This window comes from Acanthochromis polyacanthus, chromosome 4 (genome assembly GCF_021347895.1).
Source record: "Acanthochromis polyacanthus isolate Apoly-LR-REF ecotype Palm Island chromosome 4, KAUST_Apoly_ChrSc, whole genome shotgun sequence".
Lineage (NCBI taxonomy): Eukaryota > Metazoa > Chordata > Actinopteri > Pomacentridae > Acanthochromis > Acanthochromis polyacanthus.
Window position 1 is genome coordinate 22591967 of NC_067116.1, and position 17432 is coordinate 22609398.

Sequence of the window (17432 nt, forward strand, 5' to 3'; positions counted from 1 at the left end):
ATAGATAAAAGTGTAAAGAATTAATTACAAATATAAAATATTGCTACAATATACAACTCTACACATTCATTTTGCAGAAAAGCTACAGTATTGAAAATCATTGAGGTAACTGAGGGACTTCTTAACCCAGTTCTATTCTTAGATTTTAAAAAGAGTTGTTGTTGGTTCATGTATAAACTAGTAGATAACTCTTCAAATGACTCTAATCTTAACAGTGATATGAAAAGTTTGTATCTGAATATCATTGGAAAAACAGAAACATATTTTGTACTGTTGAAGTGTTTGGCTAGCTTGACTTAAAACCACCTCAAATGAAAACCAACTATGCCTATACCTATTTAATGGTCAAGAAGGGACATATGGTGGGAGGGCACCGTATTTAGAATTTAATATATGTTCTAAGAAGGTTAAAGACTAATGGAAGCTGCTTTTTTTTTTTTTGAAAATCCAACCCAGTATGTTGAATAAATAAAAACAGAGCAGGTGATAGAGGATACCTTTATGACTGAAATATAACAATAAAACACTGTGGTGATCAGGGCCTGGTGTTGGGAGGTCAGTGTCCGGACAGAGGCTCAGAGTGAGAGCTCTGTCTGCTCTGTCTCCTCCTCTCTGCTCGGTTCGTCCCTTTATTCAAATAAAAGCCTGCAAAACGTATTTTCTGCCCAATGCGCGCGCTCTGCTGTGACATAACGGAACGTGCCAGCCTAGAAAAGCTCGAGGCGGTGCGCGCGGGCGTGCATTCAGCTCGTGTCTGAGAGGAGGAGAAGAAAAAGAAGAAGAAGAAGAAAACCGCTACCGGCCCCAACCAGCTGTTAAAATATTCATTAAACAGCAGATATCTGACGGCCCGGTGTGTCTCTGAGGTTATGGGCAGGACGCCGCACTGAGGGAGGGTCCAGCAGCACGACTTGACATTTTTACCCGCGGAAATAATGATGAAGAAGGATATTAACTTGAGCCTGGCGGACGACGCGGACCTCAAGCCGCACCTCCGCGACGCCGAGAGCATCCTCAGCTCCCCGGACCTGGGGCTGCTCAAGCTGGCCTCCCCGGAGCTGGAGAGGCTCATCATCCAGTCCAACGGAATGGTCACCACGACGCCGACCAGCTCCCAGTTCCTCTACCCGAAGACGGTGACGGACGAGCAGGAGTTCGCCGAGGGCTTCGTGAAGGCGCTGGAGGACCTTCACAAGCAGAACCAGCTGAACGGAGCCGCACAGACCAACAGCAGCATGGACCTCGGCGCTAACATCGCTCCAGTCAACGTACAGCCGGACCTGCCGGTGTACACGAACCTCAACAGTTACGGCAGTGGACCACTGGGAACCACTGTCAACTACTCCACGGACACGGTCCCTTTCCCGCCTCCTCCCTCACATCATCTGGGGACAGCCCCGCCGCAGCCGGAGCTTTCTCGGGTCCAGCCGCTGAAGGAGGAGCCTCAGACGGTCCCCGACGTCCAGAGCTTCGGAGACAGTCCGCCGCTTTCTCCTGTCGACATGGACAGTCAGGAGCGCATCAAAGCCGAGAGGAAGAGGCTCAGGAACCGGATCGCAGCCTCCAAGTGTCGGAGGCGCAAACTGGAGCGGATCTCCAGGCTGGAGGACAAGGTCAAGACGCTGAAAAGCCACAACACCGACCTGGCCTCGACTGCGGGCCTGCTGAGGGAGCAAGTGGCCCAGCTGAAGCAGAAAGTCCTCACCCACGTCAACAGCGGCTGCCAGCTGCTGCCACACGAAGTCCAAGTGCACTAGACGGAGGGACAGAGGTGCAGTGGGGCTACTGACCAGCATATAAGCTTCATGGACTTGGTTAATGTTGGTTTTCCTGTATGTAGCCTAGCCCAGATGTGTGCTGTTTCCAGGGATGAATGCCAGGCCACGTAGGCCAGACTGGAGACTACATTAATAACAGGCTGTTTTAGGACTGGCAACATATAAACACACCTGGTAAACACAATTTAACATGGTGGTTAAGGAAATTTTGTTATGAGTCAAAAGTAAATGTGGACAAGCTGTATTTTTGACTCCTACAGCAGTCTCTAGATTCACTACTGTCTGCTGGAAAGATCTAATCAGTGTATTGGAGTTTTCAGCAAAAAATGATCAATTGGGTTTTTTGATTTAGGCTGAAATGAAAGGCCTTTAATATATCCGGTGTGTCTAATCCTGTTCTGCCTGGTATGTGTGTTTACTGGTGAACAAGGCAGCATTAACCTGCCAGTGTTTTCAAGGCTCCCCTGATGGGAGACAGAGGCACTTACATGGGCTCTATGTTCAACTTTGATGACAGAGACGCGGCACATGTCCAGATTTTCTCCTGTAAAAATGTTTACTGACTGTCAACTAACAGTCTTCAACCTGGACCAAACAGACTGACTATATTTCTACAATAATATGCACATTTATGACACAGATATGCTTAATATATGAGGAATTGGCTGTGAGAAAATGACATATACACCCACATTTGATATGTAAGAGATCATCTACAAATATAGTCTATATGTCATGTATTTCTGAAGGGAACAATTTGCATGTTGTTGACAAACTCGAATGTTGCCCACAGCTGGGTGTCACAGGGCGCAATTAATCAGTGTTTATTATCTTTAACCTTTACACACATGTATTTGTCTATTTTTACTCTGCTGTATCCCTATTTCGTATTGCGTGTTCTTGTTTTAAATGTGAAGACTCGTAACCTTTCTTTTGCACTGACTGTTGCTATCACCTCTAGCCTACAGTTATTTGGCTTCATGCCGTTGTGTTCTGAATTAAATGCTGCTCGGCAATAAACACTGTTTCCTCTATTTTGGTCCATCTTATGTTTACATGGATGTAGATGAAGTCAGTGTGTGCTAAAGCGGATCAGATGTTGGAGGCGAATGGGTGGTTTTGGTCTGCAGATGTGGCTCCATAGAAATTTGTGTAGTTTAGGTCAGTTCAGTCTCATGAAGGGACATTTTACTATAAGGTGTATGACACTGCCAATATCCATCCATCCATTCTCTATACACCGCTTTATCCTCACTAGGGTCGCTGGAGCATATCCCAGCTGACTCGGGCGAAGGCAAGGGAGACCCTGGACAGGTCGCCAGTCTGTCGCAGGGCCACTGCCAACATAACACTGACAAAACAACAGACTACAGTCTCAGTACACTCACCTAATGTACATTATTTTTACTAGGAGTAAATTATAGTTTGCTCTCCAGAATGAGCCTGAAATAGAGAAGTGAGTGTTACACAATAATAGGATTTTGGCTTCATGATTTCTGCCCTCTGAAGTGTGTGCAGCATCCTGCATCATCAGCCTGGTGTCTTTCTCCCTCTGCTGGTTCAATGGGAAATTACAAGTGCAATAACTGCTGGAAAGGCTTTTTGGCAAATATTTCCTGATGCCCTCAAAATCACAGAAAAGACTGTTGGTGGAGCAGAGCAGGATGATATGAGAACAGCCTACAGCGTGATGATGAATGGGCGCTGTATGATTGGTTTGAATGCTATTGCTTCCCCAGCAAGGCAGAATAAATCACATTACAGGGGATTTCCTGCAACAGAATGTAATTGGTCAGAACAGAAAAATGCTGTTTACTTGTCTTTTACTGACGACTACATTATCTCGTGATATTGACCAGCCAGTGCTGCCCATTTTTTGGTTCACATCTCACCACAGTTAGGGACTCAAATCCTAAAAGGTTTCATGTATATTGTGCCATTTTACACCGTTTTAACAAACAGCAAGTATATGCAGATTAATACAGTATTTTGTGCTTAAATTTGAACATAAAAGTACATTTGATGTCAGAACATCTGAAATCTTTTTTTATTCTAATAACTATACATTTCTAGGAATACTGAATAACATTTTTTATTATTTATTTAACCTTTATTTAACCAGGAAAGATCCCACTGAGATTGAGAACCTCTTTTTCAAGGGAGTCCTGGCATTTCTTACGCTAATGATGTTTTTAAATTCTCAAGGAAGGTAACAGCATCATTATTTTGTCAAGCTGCTTCTTGCTTGGGCTGCACGGAGGAACAGTGGATAGCACTTTCACCTTGCAGCAAGAAGATCCCCGGTTCAAATCCCGGCCTGAGCCTGGGATCTTTCTGCATGGAGTTTGCATGTTCTCCCTGTGCATGCGTGGGTTTTCTTCGGGTACTCCGGCTTCCTCCCACAGTCCAAAAACATGCTGAGGTTAATTGGTTACTCTAAATTGTCCGTAGGTGTGAATGTGAGTGTGATTATTTGTCTGTATATGTAGCCCTGCAACAGACCTGTCAAGGGTGTCCCCTGCCTTCGCCCCAGTCAGCTAAGATATGCTCCAGCACCCCGCGCGACCCTACTGAGGATAAAGCGGTGTATAGAGAATGGATGGATGGATGCTTCTTGCTTCTCAGATTTTCTTTTTTTTACATCATGTATCAGTGAAACAGTGACCTCTTGAGGATGTTGCAACTACTAGCCTCCAAGCATTTGTCAGCAAAATGACTCCCTAAATGAATCTTATTGCAAAACCTTGATCAATCTGAGCATTTATAAACCCAAAGCATTAGAATATTTACAATGAATCTCAACCTAAACTCAGTTGTTTGGGTTTTAAATCCACTATCTGTTCGGTGGATATTGAAGATAACAGCACCTACAAACACCCATAACCTTCACTCTGAGATAAAATCTTCAAAAACAACAGTCAACTGATTGTTAGCAACTTTTTTATTGTTTTACCACAAAGTACAGATAAAAACATCCACAGCATATTCTCTCACCTTAATGGCCCAAACTGAGGAGGATTTGAAGAGGCAGTGATACGAGACCAAATAAAGTTACACGTTTCTGCGTGCTAGTAGAAGATCTAAAGTCGGCAACCTCTACCAAGCTTGATAGCATTTGATGTTGTGTACATACTGTAGTGTGTATTGCTTCATAACTGAGTGACACATTCATTCACGAGCAGGCCTAGAAATGAATGCAGATACAGTACAACATGGCTCTTTTGGGGTTTTTTCGGGTTTTACTGTCTTTTTTCTTCTTTTTTCTTGTGTTTTTTATTATTTGATGCAAGCTTGAGTCAATACAACACAATCCACACATATGACTCAAAGGTACAATATTTACATATCAGGTTTATATGGAGAGGAAGACATATTAGAAAGGAGAACAGTTTAAAAGTTTAGATTTTACTGGAAAAGAAACAGTCACAACCAGTAAGAAGTAAAATATACGCAGGATCATAATCATTTCCCAGATTTGTTGTGATAATTCCTGAACAAATCATCACTCCCTTTTCTAATAATAACATTGCTACTTTGACAGGGACATTTTGACTGGGGCCTCATTTTCTAAAACTTTAACAGTCCTAACAGTTACACTCAATAGAAGTGCTTGTCTGATTCAGATTTGCTTTAATCGCATAGTCATATGCACTGGCTTTATGAAGTCCCTGATTTTTAACCATCTTATTGATTTTTATAGTGCTTTGCGCTCTCAGCCCATAGGTGCCACCCTCCTCATCTATTATTTAATGCTGCCAGCAAGCTTGTAAAAGCAATAATATAAAATCATTTCCTCACAACCAGGGTTCACTGCATTGCACCAAGCAGAACTTGTCTGATTACAGTTTGAAAATTGCAAAACTGGTCTCGCTGCTCATTCTGGCAACCTACAGCACAAACAGTGAGCTGCCTCTACAGCAATCTTTGGTGAAGTAAAAGAAAGGGATACCAGTCAAACCAGTTTTAACTGTGGAAACTGTATTAAAACAAGCGTGCAAATACTTTCTGAGGGAAGGCATGCCCAAATGAGTGATGCCACGTTGACTTTAGAAATACCCCAGAACAGAATATTTAACACCTGCATTGGCTCGAGCTCCCTGGTCTGTGAAGAGTCAGCCTCCAGCTGTTTGATGCTTGTTTGACATTAAACAGTGCTGTCCATAATGTACCTGAAGACTGAGCAGCGATAACATCACACACAAACAGACAAATATACTGGCGTCCTCACAACAACCCACCAGAGTTTAGCAAAGCTGCTCTGTAATACTGACTGTAAAGACTTCTTGCCATAAGAGGTGTTTGCTTTTAGGCAACGAAACATGAAGAGTTGGTGTGTAGTTTGACACTTTTCTTCCAACTATCCAAAATGACCGGACATTTGTTATTCTCTCAAAATAACAGAACCAAACAGATGAGTAGCTGTGAACTGCAAACACACAGCACGAATAATCCTGAATCCACTGGGTGTAAACTAGACTTAGGAACAGATGTTGTGTTTGTCAGAAGTGACAGGAAGTTGCCTTGACTGACATTTTGGATTTCCATCGTCACAAAGTACTAATATATGCAATGCATGCTACATGTATGTCTAATGTTATCCCCATTTTGAATGCTGCTGTCTTGTACCATGTGTCAGCATAATCTTTGCTCTCTTCCAAGTCACTACAGCAGCAAAACAAAAATTCATGACTGTAGTTGTCTATCAGAGGGACTCTACTTTGATTTATGTAGAAAGAAACTGCAATTTTAGCCTCAGTGATGCTGAAACAAGCCTGCATGTCGCCAAGTAGTCAAAGACAACAAACCTGGTTCTGGCTCTGTTGGAGATCCTTGCCATCCTTGCCATTCTGTTCTTTCCTGGTGTTTCCTTTCATTGTCTTTGGATTAACAACCAGATAGAGGCAAAATACCATAAAAATATCTAACTAAACCTTGTTTGCATCATCCAAACCAATGTCAGCAGTTTTGGAGATCATTAAAATGTCTAAATGATTTGATATTTGATAAAGGAACTACCAGAAACAGCTGTCAGGGAGATGAAAGCTGAAGATCTGTTCAAGTCTGATGTCAGAAATTGTCAGCACTTCTAATTGCCCAATTTAAACCTCACAGCTTAGCAGTTTAGAAACAGATACCTGCATGGGTTTCTCTGCCTGATGTAAACTATTGTGATATCAATACGTAGCATCTTTAGCCTGCACAGCTGCACGACTGTGTTGCACAAAATGCAGATTTTTGCATTATCTGTTAGTGGCAACATGAATAATATGGTGGAGAAAGCTTAAAATGTTACTGAGGAACTAGATGCGTTGAGCTTTCACAAGACTCATTTTTCTATTTTGCAAAACTGTTGATATCAGCTGAATTACAGTCACTGTCTGGCTTAAAACAACATTTATGATGCAGCACAAAGTTTCTTTAGCAAGAACCTTCCTCAAAGACCAGAGTTAAGCTGTCAGGCCTTAGCGACAGTGCTGAAAACCACTCTGAGGGAAGTTAAGGGACGACAAACATGTCACTAAATGTACAACTTGGAATTCAGATGCAAACTTATCCCACTAGATTCTTCTTGGGACATTTTGGACGTTGCAAATCTCTGAAAGTAGGATGAAACCAACAGGGAAATATCGTAACTCACAGAGGAGCTTCTTCCACACATCATCCAAACAAACCCTACGACATAAACCTCTTATATTTGATAATATCCTCATAGAACTTTTTAAAATTTATTTCCAGAAATGCATACCTGTAGATATTTTATATATATTGCACAACATTTATATGTACATTTGAAATAAATATAATTAAATAAAAGGTGTCTTTTTTTTTTTTGCTATTTTTCACCTAGCTATAGCTTGTTCATATTTTCCCCACCCTGTGTTTTCATGTATGAACAGAATAAAAAGAACACGAGAATACAAAATAAAAGTTTGCTGAAGAAATGTAAAAACATAAAAAAGGCTGAATGAAAATGTTCAGGTGAACACTGAAAAACAAATGACTGATAATTCTTGCAGTATCCATGTTTAGATACCAGAGGAGACAACAGAAGAAACATATTTGACATATATGAAATGTAACACATCGATATCTAGTAGATCTCAGCTGGATCGTCACTCCCACGTGACTCCACAGTGGCCTTCTTGGTCACCACATCCAAGGCTGGCATCTTTTCAAGACATTTGACTGACATGAAACAAAGTACTGTAAACATTGGAAGGATTTAAATGGCACTCTGAGGATGTACGCCGTCAAATCCTTCTTATAAAACCATACTGAGGAACAGGGAAACTAACAGAAGAAAGGTCGGAGACCTTCAAGAACCTGAGCTGCAAAGAGGCTGAAATGCTCCGGTTTGACCGAACTTGCTTTGGCATCAGACCAGCACCTGCACTGATAAAAACAACACCATTTAGCTCCTTTATGTGGAGAAACCAGAAGCAAAAACATCTCAAAAACTGGACCACTCGTATCTCAGAGCATTTCAGACCCTTTTCGGCCAAGTTCTTGTGACCATCAACCAAATGATTCTACAGACAGAAAGAAGCAGGAAAGAGAGTGAGAAGGGTGATGAAGTATGGACCCGAGGACCTGGGTCCAGCTGAGGGAGGACACGGAGAGAGACAGCGGAGAAATGTTTGGGAGATTAGGTAGCTTTAACATGCACAGTCCTGGTGAGGAGGAGCGGGCTGCTCTGTCAGCTGGGGCCCCTGTTTGGCCCCTGTGACGGCGGGATCGCCGGCATCCAGACTCTCGGACATCTTTTCACAGATGATGTCGACCAGGCGCTCAAAGGTCTGCTTCACGTTGATGTTGTCCTTGGCGCTGGCCTCAAAGAACTCAAAACCTGGAGGGGAAACATAGTGTGGCAGAGGGTCAGAGAAGTTTGTTCGGACAGTGGTGATATTTGTCAGGTGTCCAGCAACACTAGCAACAATAACAGGCTAAATGTTACACTTGTCCATCACTTTATGGAGGTGCAGACTATCCCTGCTGACATAAGGCAAGAGGTGGAATCCGGTCTGGAAAGGCCATCAATCAATCACATGGCAAACATTTACTCCTATGGATAATTTATATTCAACAATAAACCGAACAGACATGTCTTGGGACTGTGGGAGGAAGAAAACCCACACAGGAACAGCAAACTCCACACACAGAGGCCTCAACCAAGCAGCAGGTTTGAACCCAGAAGGGCGGGCGAGGTGAGGCAGAGATGCTAACCACTGTAAACTACTTGCTAATCAAAAGGTTCTACCCACAGACAAGAACATTCTGGGGCCAGGATTGCCCTGGGACTACAGATGAAAATTAGCCACTCTGGCTAACTCTGGCATATTTACATGTGGACTTTGTTGGACTCATGTTGATTAATACACACGTGGACAAAATTGTTGGTACCCCTCAGTTAAAGAAGGAAAAACCCACAATTCTCACTGAAATCACTTGAAACTCACAAAAGTAACAATAAATAAAAAATTATTGAAAATTAAATAATCAAAAACAGCCATTACTTTTGAATTGTTGATTAACATAATTATTTAAAAAAAACAAACCAATGAAACAGGCCTGGACAAAAAATGATGGTACCTCTATAAAAGATTGAAAACTATTTGACCAGAGTGACATGATTAACTCAGGTGTGTCATTTAATTGACATCACAGGTGTTTCCAAACTCATAATCAGTCAGTCTGCCTATTTAAAGGGAGACAAGTAGTCACCCTGCTGTTTGGTGAAAAGGTGTGTACCACACTGAACATGGACAACAGAAAGCGAAGGAGAGAATTGTCCCACGACATCCGAAAAAAAATTATAGACAAACATCTTAAAGGTAAAGGCTATAAGACCATCTCTAAACAGCTTGAAGTTCCTGTGACAACAGTGGCTCATATTATTCAGAAGTTCAAGACCCACGGGACAGTAGCCAACCTCCCTGGACGTGGCCGCAAGAGGAAAATTGATGACAAATTGAAGAGACGGATCGTTGGAATTGTATCCAAAGAGCCCAGAGCAACCTCCAAAGAAATTAAAGGTGAACTCCAAGGCCAAGGTACATCAGTGTCAGATCGCACCATTCGTCGTTGTTTGAGCCAAAGCGGACTTCATGGGAGACGACCAAGGAGGACACCACTGCTGAAAAAAACTCATAAAAAAGCGAGACTGGAATTTGCAAAAATGCATGTTGACAAGCCACAAAGCTTTGGGGAGAATGTCCTTTGGACAGATGAGACCAAACTGGAACTTTTTGGTAAGGCACATCAACTCTATGTTCATAGACTCAAAAACCAAGCATACGAAGAAAAGAACACTGTCCCTACAGTGAAACATGGAGGAGGCTCAGTAATGTTTTGGGGCTGCTTTGCTGCATCTGGCACAGGGTGTCTTGAAAGTGTGCAAGGTACGATGAAATCTGAAGACTATCAAGGCATTCTGGAGAGAAATGTGCTGCCTAGTGTCAGAAAACTTGGTCTCAGTCGCAGGTCATGGGTCTTCCAACAGGACAACGATCCAAAACACACAGCCAAAAACACCCAAGAATGGCTGAGAGAAAAGCGTTGGACTATTCTAAAGTGGCCTTCTATGAGCCCAGATCTGAATCCCATTGAACATATGTGGAAGGAGCTGAAACATGCCATTTGGAGAAGACACCCATCAAACCTGAGACAACTGGAGCTGTTTGCTCATGAGGAGTGGGCCAAAATACCTGTTGACAGCTGCAGAACGCTCATTGACAAATACAGAAATCGTTTAATTGCAGTGATTGCCTCAAAAGGTTGTGCAACAAAATATTAAGTTATGGGTACCATCATTTTTGTCCAGCCCTATTTCATTAGTTTGTTTTTTTAAATAATTATGTTAATCAACAATTCAAAAGTGATGGCTGATTTTGATTATTTAATTTTCAATAAATTTTTATTTATTGTTACTTTTGTGAGTTTCAGGTGATTTCAGTGAGAATTGTGGGTTTTTCCTTCTTTAACTGAGGGGTACCAACAATTTTGTATGCACTGTCCCATCCTAAATAAAGAAATAAATCAAATAAAAATAAAGGATTTAAGGCCTGGGAACAAAAACCTCAAACAGGTCTCTCCTGTTATGCTACTACGGTTATTCAAAAGTCTTCTGTGCTTCATGTTCCAGGACTAGAGATACCTACTGCAGCTGCCTGGGTTCAATTCCAGCTCATGGCATGGATTTGCTGCATTTCACTCTTCCTCTCTCGTCCTCTGGCTTACTGTCTATTTTAAAGTATTTATAGCATCCATCCATCCATTATCTACACATCATTTAATCCTCATTAAGGTCATGGGTGGCTGGGGCCTATCCCAGCTGACTTAAGGCAAGGGCAAGGGACACCCACCAATATCTATGTCATGAAGGCCAAAAAAACCCCAGACAAATCTTGAACAAAACGTTCTCCTCCATTTAAAACAATTAACATACAAAATGACGTATATAGTTACACTTTATTAATCGCAAGCACTGAGGTGTAATGTGGACACAATTCATCATATAAGCTGACTGAATCTACAAAACAGGGTGATAACAAAAAGCAACAAACAGCTTCAAAGGAGTGACGGAAATAAAGTTAAATTAGATGAAGCAACAGTCACAATCAGAATAATGAGAATAATACTCTACTCATACTTTTGTAAGGGCATGCAACAATGACTCACAGAAACTAGGTGTGCGTGTGTGTGTGTGTGTGTGTGTGTGTGTGTGTGTGTGTGTGTGTGTGTGTGTGTGTGTGTGTGTGTGTGTGTGTGTTTTAGCTTTTGCTACATTGTGGGGACCAAATGTCCCCACAACTGTAGGAAAACCGAAAACTATGTCACTTGTGGGGACATCTTTCGGGCCCCACAAGTTTAAACAGTGTTTCCTTGGCCATGTTGTTGTTACTGAAAAAAGTAAAAGTGCAAAAACGTTTCTTTAGGGTTAGCCATTGTTTGGGTTAGGGTTAGGGCTTGGTTAAGGTTAGGGTTAGGGGTTAGATATGAATGGGAGTCAATGGTATGTCCCCACAATGATAGAAAAACACAGTATGTGTGTATGTGCGTGTGTAGGTGTGTGTGTGTGTGTGTTTGTGTGTGTGTACTCACCAAGGTGTTCAGACAGCTGCCGCCCTCTCTCTCCGCTCACCACTCGCTCGTCCTCCATGTCACACTTGTTTCCTACCAGCAGCACCTGGGCGTTGTCCCACGAGTACGTTTTAATCTGAGTTGACCTGCCAACCCACACAGCCAGAGAGGAAACTCAAAACCTTTGAATTCTGAATGATTCCTCGCACAGCAGAAAGCTACGTGGCATTTTCTTAAAACAAATTCTAGATTTCATTGACTGAACAGAAAATGTGACCTTTAAAGCAGGCAAATGTAATGTGACTACCAATAATCCAGCAACATTTTGGCACAGAGTTTGCACTTAGCAAAGGTAATGAAAGAACATTTCGAATTAACCAAAGAGAAAATTTAAACTTTTAATCAGAGCTAGAATGTAAAATGCGTTGTCAGAAGAATGATAACCAAAACAAGTTTCTTATTGTGATAATATTGCACAATCAGCCAAATCTGTAACTTCATCCTCCTCCTCTCCTACTTCCCCTACTGCCCCGCTCAGCTAAATCACCACATCTCTTTGGGGAACATTTGTCTTTCCTCATATGAAGATAAACTTTTTTATGACCCATAAAATCTGAAAATGTCATTAGAGTTTCACTTTATCTTTCTGCAATGTACTTGCAGACTTGAGTCCACAATCAATTTAAAACTTAAAGTTTTGCATAGTAGTGTAGGTCAACAAATACAATCAGGGTTTTGTCTTTAAGGACAATCAGAGTAATACTGGAACAGAGAATTGACACCATTTCCTGAAATTTAAAAGCCCTCATCCAAGATACTGTGCACAAGCTACAGAAGGGTTAAGGACTGAGGCAAAGTCCCAGCAGGAGACAAGAAGCAAAAAAGATGACGATCACTGTAGCATCTGATTGTTCTGCAGTCACAGAGGAAGCAGATACTGAAACCTGAACCGGATCATAAGCTCTCTTCTTTTATCCGCTGTATCTCTGCATCTATTTCCAGACAAGTGCTGACTATTCAGATAACGCTTAATCCATCATCCACACAATACTCTCTCAGGTACAGAATCCACGGAGTCAGGTTACACTCTAATCACATGACAAACCCCAACATCCAGTGACGTACCAGTCCTGGACGGCGTTGAAGGACTCCTCGTTGGTGATGTCGTACATGAGGATGAAGCCCATGGCTCCTCGGTAGTAAGCTGTGGTGATGGTGCGGTAACGCTCCTGACCGGCCGTGTCCTGAGAGAAAGCACAGCAGAAGGCAGAAGTTAGAGGAATGTTCTTAATAACTTGTTATTTATGATTTCAGTGAATTCTGAAAAATTAGGTTTGGGATTAATGTTCAGGTCTTCAGATACTAATTGCTCCCTTTTTTCATTTCATGCAGTTCAAACATTAGACACAATCCCTTCATGTTTTTTCATCAATAAAGTGCAAACACTGTGGACTTAATCTAATAATCATAATCTCCATTGTTTCTAAGTTAGCGATATGCCAACAAAAAGACAAAAGAACTACAAAAGCTTCCATAATTATACACAATCCCTTCCTCAGGTGCACTACACCAAAAATAAGTCTGATTAAGCAGGATACAGCAGGTAGTTTGAACCCAACAACCTGACCAGAGCATCTTCAACACCACTCAGAAATAATTCACTCAGGTATTTAAATGTCAGTTATGTCAATAAAAGTGTTCTAAATCCTTTAGTTTCACATTTTTAATCATCTCAGCACTGTTAATAAGTTAGCAAGGTTGAAAGCCAGCAGAGCTGAATGTATTCAAACTGCTCTGCACCTGCAGCTTTAATGCACACAACAAATATTTTTAAAAAGTGTTGTAAAATTTTAATTATGCGTTGAATCAAATTGCTAATATCCTTATCCAATACGTTTTTTTTTGTTCTGAAAGTTTTAATTAAATATTCCATTTTGGCCAATAGCACACCTCTGAATCTTTGTTTTACATTAATGACTTTGGCTTGTATAATGGTTAAAGCTTATCTGCAGGCTTTAGGCCAAATCAATTTTTGTTAAGGCCCTTTATTTTATCTTTTTTTAATCCTATATTTATCTTTTTAATATAGCACGTTCCCCCCACAGCCTTCAGAGTCCTGCACACCGTCCGTGTATCATGCATTAAGGATTATTTCCTTGTTTTAAAACTATTACTGTGTGCTTTTGTCAGATCATATATTGTTGGTTATCTAATGCTGGCAAAAAAGTCTACCTATGTCAGGAATTTGTGAGATGTATAAACGCCCCGAGAACACAGGGATCTAAGAGAAGCTGGAGAAGGGTGAGATTCGTCATCATCATCAGATTTAACTTATCCGACTGCCACACTGTTCCTATGAGCTCCAGTACAGCCACCCATTAAAAGGCCTCTGGTGGTTTCTATATCTGCCAGCAGATGATAATTCATCACTTCTTCTCTCGCCTTTATTCCCACTGTAGTCTGCGCCAAAAAGTGATCCAGCCTCTTCATCCCTCATGCGCTTTCTTTGGCCAAACACCCAGGTGAGGTTGAATTTCAGTGCTAAGCCCCAATCAGAGAATTAACGCTCAGTGTAAGTCTGTGTCTGATTGTGAGCTGAGCAGCCTTTGGTCCAACAGCATCAGTCTGCTGTCAGTGTGGAAATTAGCAGAGGTTGACATCTACTGAACAGTCTGGAAGGAAGCAGACAATTCTAACAATCATAAGTGCGTACACATTTCTTTTGTCCTTCTTTCTTAAAGTAACAGTTTTTAGGGATGCTGGAAAATACATTTATTTAGGAGGTAGCAGCTCGTTAGCGTGAGGTTGCCAGTCAACAATTCCAGTCACTGCTATAGGAACAACAAATAATCCAACACATTACTCCTGCAAACATAATCCATTGTTCTTATACTTACATTTTTGCATGGATAAAAAAAGATATATCTATTCAGTGAGCCTTACAAGTGGATTTTGACATCTGTTTTTGTCTGTAACTAGACTTTATGCTAAGCTAAGCTAACTAGCTGCAACCTGAAGTTTCAGATTTGCTGCACAGATATCAAAGTGGTAGCTGTCACAGCTCACTCTAAAAGCAAAAAAGCTCAAGCAAAATGTGAAGTGAAGAAATCTTCATATGTTATTGCATAATTTACTGAAAGACTAGACTGCAAGTCAACAGCCATAACCAGCTGTGAGGAAACTGCACCAGCATGTTAAGAGGCCGACCGATACATAGTAGTATTTATAACTACTATTAGTATCTTTGAAACATTGTATCACATATAACACATCTGCAGCAGCCAGAACATTAAACCACCTGTCTAATAATGTGTAGGTTTGCTTTGTACCCTCTGAAGGCATCCTGTTGTGTCTGACACTGGGATGTTGGCAGTAGATCTTTGGGGTTCTGTGGGTCAAGCTCGTTCTGGTGCAGATGGTCAATTAGACAACGATCTGGTGAGTCTGGAGGTCACTGCTGTCAGTTTCATTGCCATGGGAGGTGAAATGTGTCAAAGTGACATCCAGGACTCCCAGTTTCCCAGCAGAACATTGCATTGTAACTAGATGATCAATGTAATTTAATTCACCTGTCAGTGGTTATAATGTCGTGATTATTGGCTGATGTGTGATCATACTTAATGCCTACCTATTGTTAAAGACTTTAGGGAATCCCATTCACATTGAAACATCTAGACAGCACAATATAAATGGTAATGATGAGTCTCTGACAAACAGCTCTGTTCTCAACACAAACACTTTCTGGCTTTTATTTATTGGACTTTTCAAAGTGTTTCTCCAATCAGTCACTCAGGATCATTCTCAGGCCAAAGAAAATGGTCTGAAATCTATTTTCAGAGAGCTGTAGCTCTGACCGTTCCTCTCCATATTGTTGGATATATTGTTTTATAAGTATAGTTTATATCCTTTTCTGCTCACTCATTGTGCTGCAGGCTGCTGGGGAAAAGCGCATCGTCTCTATACCTAAAATGTCAGTGTAGGTAGAACTGAGTGGTGTTATATAATGAACACTGGAGTGCTCATCTTTGTCCTCAACACGAGTCCTGAAAACAGAACAATTTAAAACAGCAAAAAGCTCAATGCAAAATGAAAATGTTGATTTCCCAGCTGGCAAGAAATTGAAGTGTCTCAGATTAATAAAAGGATCTGAAGGGGAAATAAACTGCTTTTAAAAATGTGACCATATTTGCAAAAAGTAATTTGTTGAGTTGTAATCACATTTTATGTTCTGACACAGTTTTTATATGAACAGCTCAAAAATAATTAAAATAGTGTATAAAATGAGAATAATAAAAAGGTGGTGAAAAGCCACACATGTACTGTATTGGTGGAAATGTAGGTTTGCTGTTGTAGCATAATATTTCTTGTATCTTAATAGTGTTCAGTAATTCCATATAATCTCATTTGCAACACAACTAGTAGATGTCACAAGATAAAGGAAATTATTCTTTCATATCTGACAAGCACGGACACAATTTCTAAATTCTTAAAGAATTCCAATCATTGATTAATCGCTTAAGTCAAGTGCCAAACAAGAATGCTATCATTAGATTATTATCAATAGAATGTAAATGCTGCATAAATGTGGGCAATATGCAGATTTATATCTGTTTTACAAACCTGTGAATAGAATCTGTTGATTGGAGATGACAGTGAATTTTTACACTGAACTCAGGAAAATAGTGAGGAACATTTCCGTGAGTAATTGTCAGACATTTTAGAATAAATGATTATTTCATCAAATATTAAGTGACAGATAAATAAAAAATGCATCTTTATTGACGCCCTCCATCTTACTGTTGCCGTCAGTCATGAACACAGTGTGAAAGCAGCTGCAGTGCATCTCCAGTCTTCAGCATTAGTTGCAGTACGGCAAAGCAGTTCTCACTCTCCAACATGCTACACACTGAGATCATTTACAGAACACACAAATGCCTATGTTTCAAGCAAGACAACATGTTTGATAATGTAAGTAGCGGTAAACATCCCAGGTCTGCAGATATCATCACACATGGGATTATCTGCACGCTGTGAAATAAATAAACACACTGTGTGTCTTTTATGCTCAAATCATTCTAATTTTTATTCTAGTAGCTGTGAGAATTGCTGAGAGATGGGGGAGGGGTCTTAGCGTATGCATGTGTGCGTGTGTGTGTGTGTGTGTGTGTGTGTGTGTGTGTGTCATGTACTGAGGGAGATATGTAGTAATGGGGGAGGGGAGAGTAGCACCCAGTCATCGGTTTCTTGTGCTCTGATTGGCCAATCATGTCTTTCTTACCAGAGGCAAGACCTGGCAAAGGATGACAACAGAGGCAGTCCAACATACAACACACACACACGCAAGCAAACACACACTCTCTCTCACACACACACACACACACACACACACACACACACACACACACACACACAAACACACACACACACACACACACGCAAGCACACACACACTCACACACACACACACACTCTCCTCACCATCACTGCTCTGGCTGCTGCAGAACGTGTTGTAAAGGTGGAAATGATGCAATGATTTACAACGTGATACTAAAAGCACCAGTTTCCTGCAGCTGA

The 17432-nt window shown here is 41.1% G+C and overlaps 2 protein-coding genes across 2 annotated transcripts in view; one reads left to right on the forward strand and one right to left on the reverse strand.

The window, feature by feature from the left end:
* The first annotated feature begins 652 nt into the window (after nt 1-652).
* LOC110969661 (transcription factor JunD-like) lies at nt 653-2812 on the forward strand. Its single transcript, XM_022219787.2, has one exon. It carries the CDS (start codon nt 936-938, stop codon nt 1755-1757), a length of 822 nt encoding a protein of 273 aa, XP_022075479.1. The 5' UTR covers nt 653-935; the 3' UTR covers nt 1758-2812.
* A 1889-nt stretch (nt 2813-4701) lies between these two features.
* rab3ab (RAB3A, member RAS oncogene family, b) overlaps nt 4702-17432 on the reverse strand; it is a 29427-nt gene continuing 16696 nt past the window's right edge. Inside the window, exons 3-5 of the mRNA XM_022219781.2 lie at nt 12984-13102; nt 11880-12004; nt 4702-8625 (exon numbers count right to left, since the gene is read on the reverse strand). Coding sequence (XP_022075473.1) covers nt 8435-8625; nt 11880-12004; nt 12984-13102 — 435 coding nt within the window. The 3' untranslated portion in view covers nt 4702-8434. The remainder of the gene's footprint in view (nt 8626-11879; nt 12005-12983; nt 13103-17432) is intronic.

Bases quoted from the DNA above. Each gene is read 5' to 3' on its own strand.
- LOC110969661 (XM_022219787.2), top strand. From the start codon at position 936: ATGATGAAGAAGGATATTAACTTGAGCCTGGCGGACGACGCGGACCTC.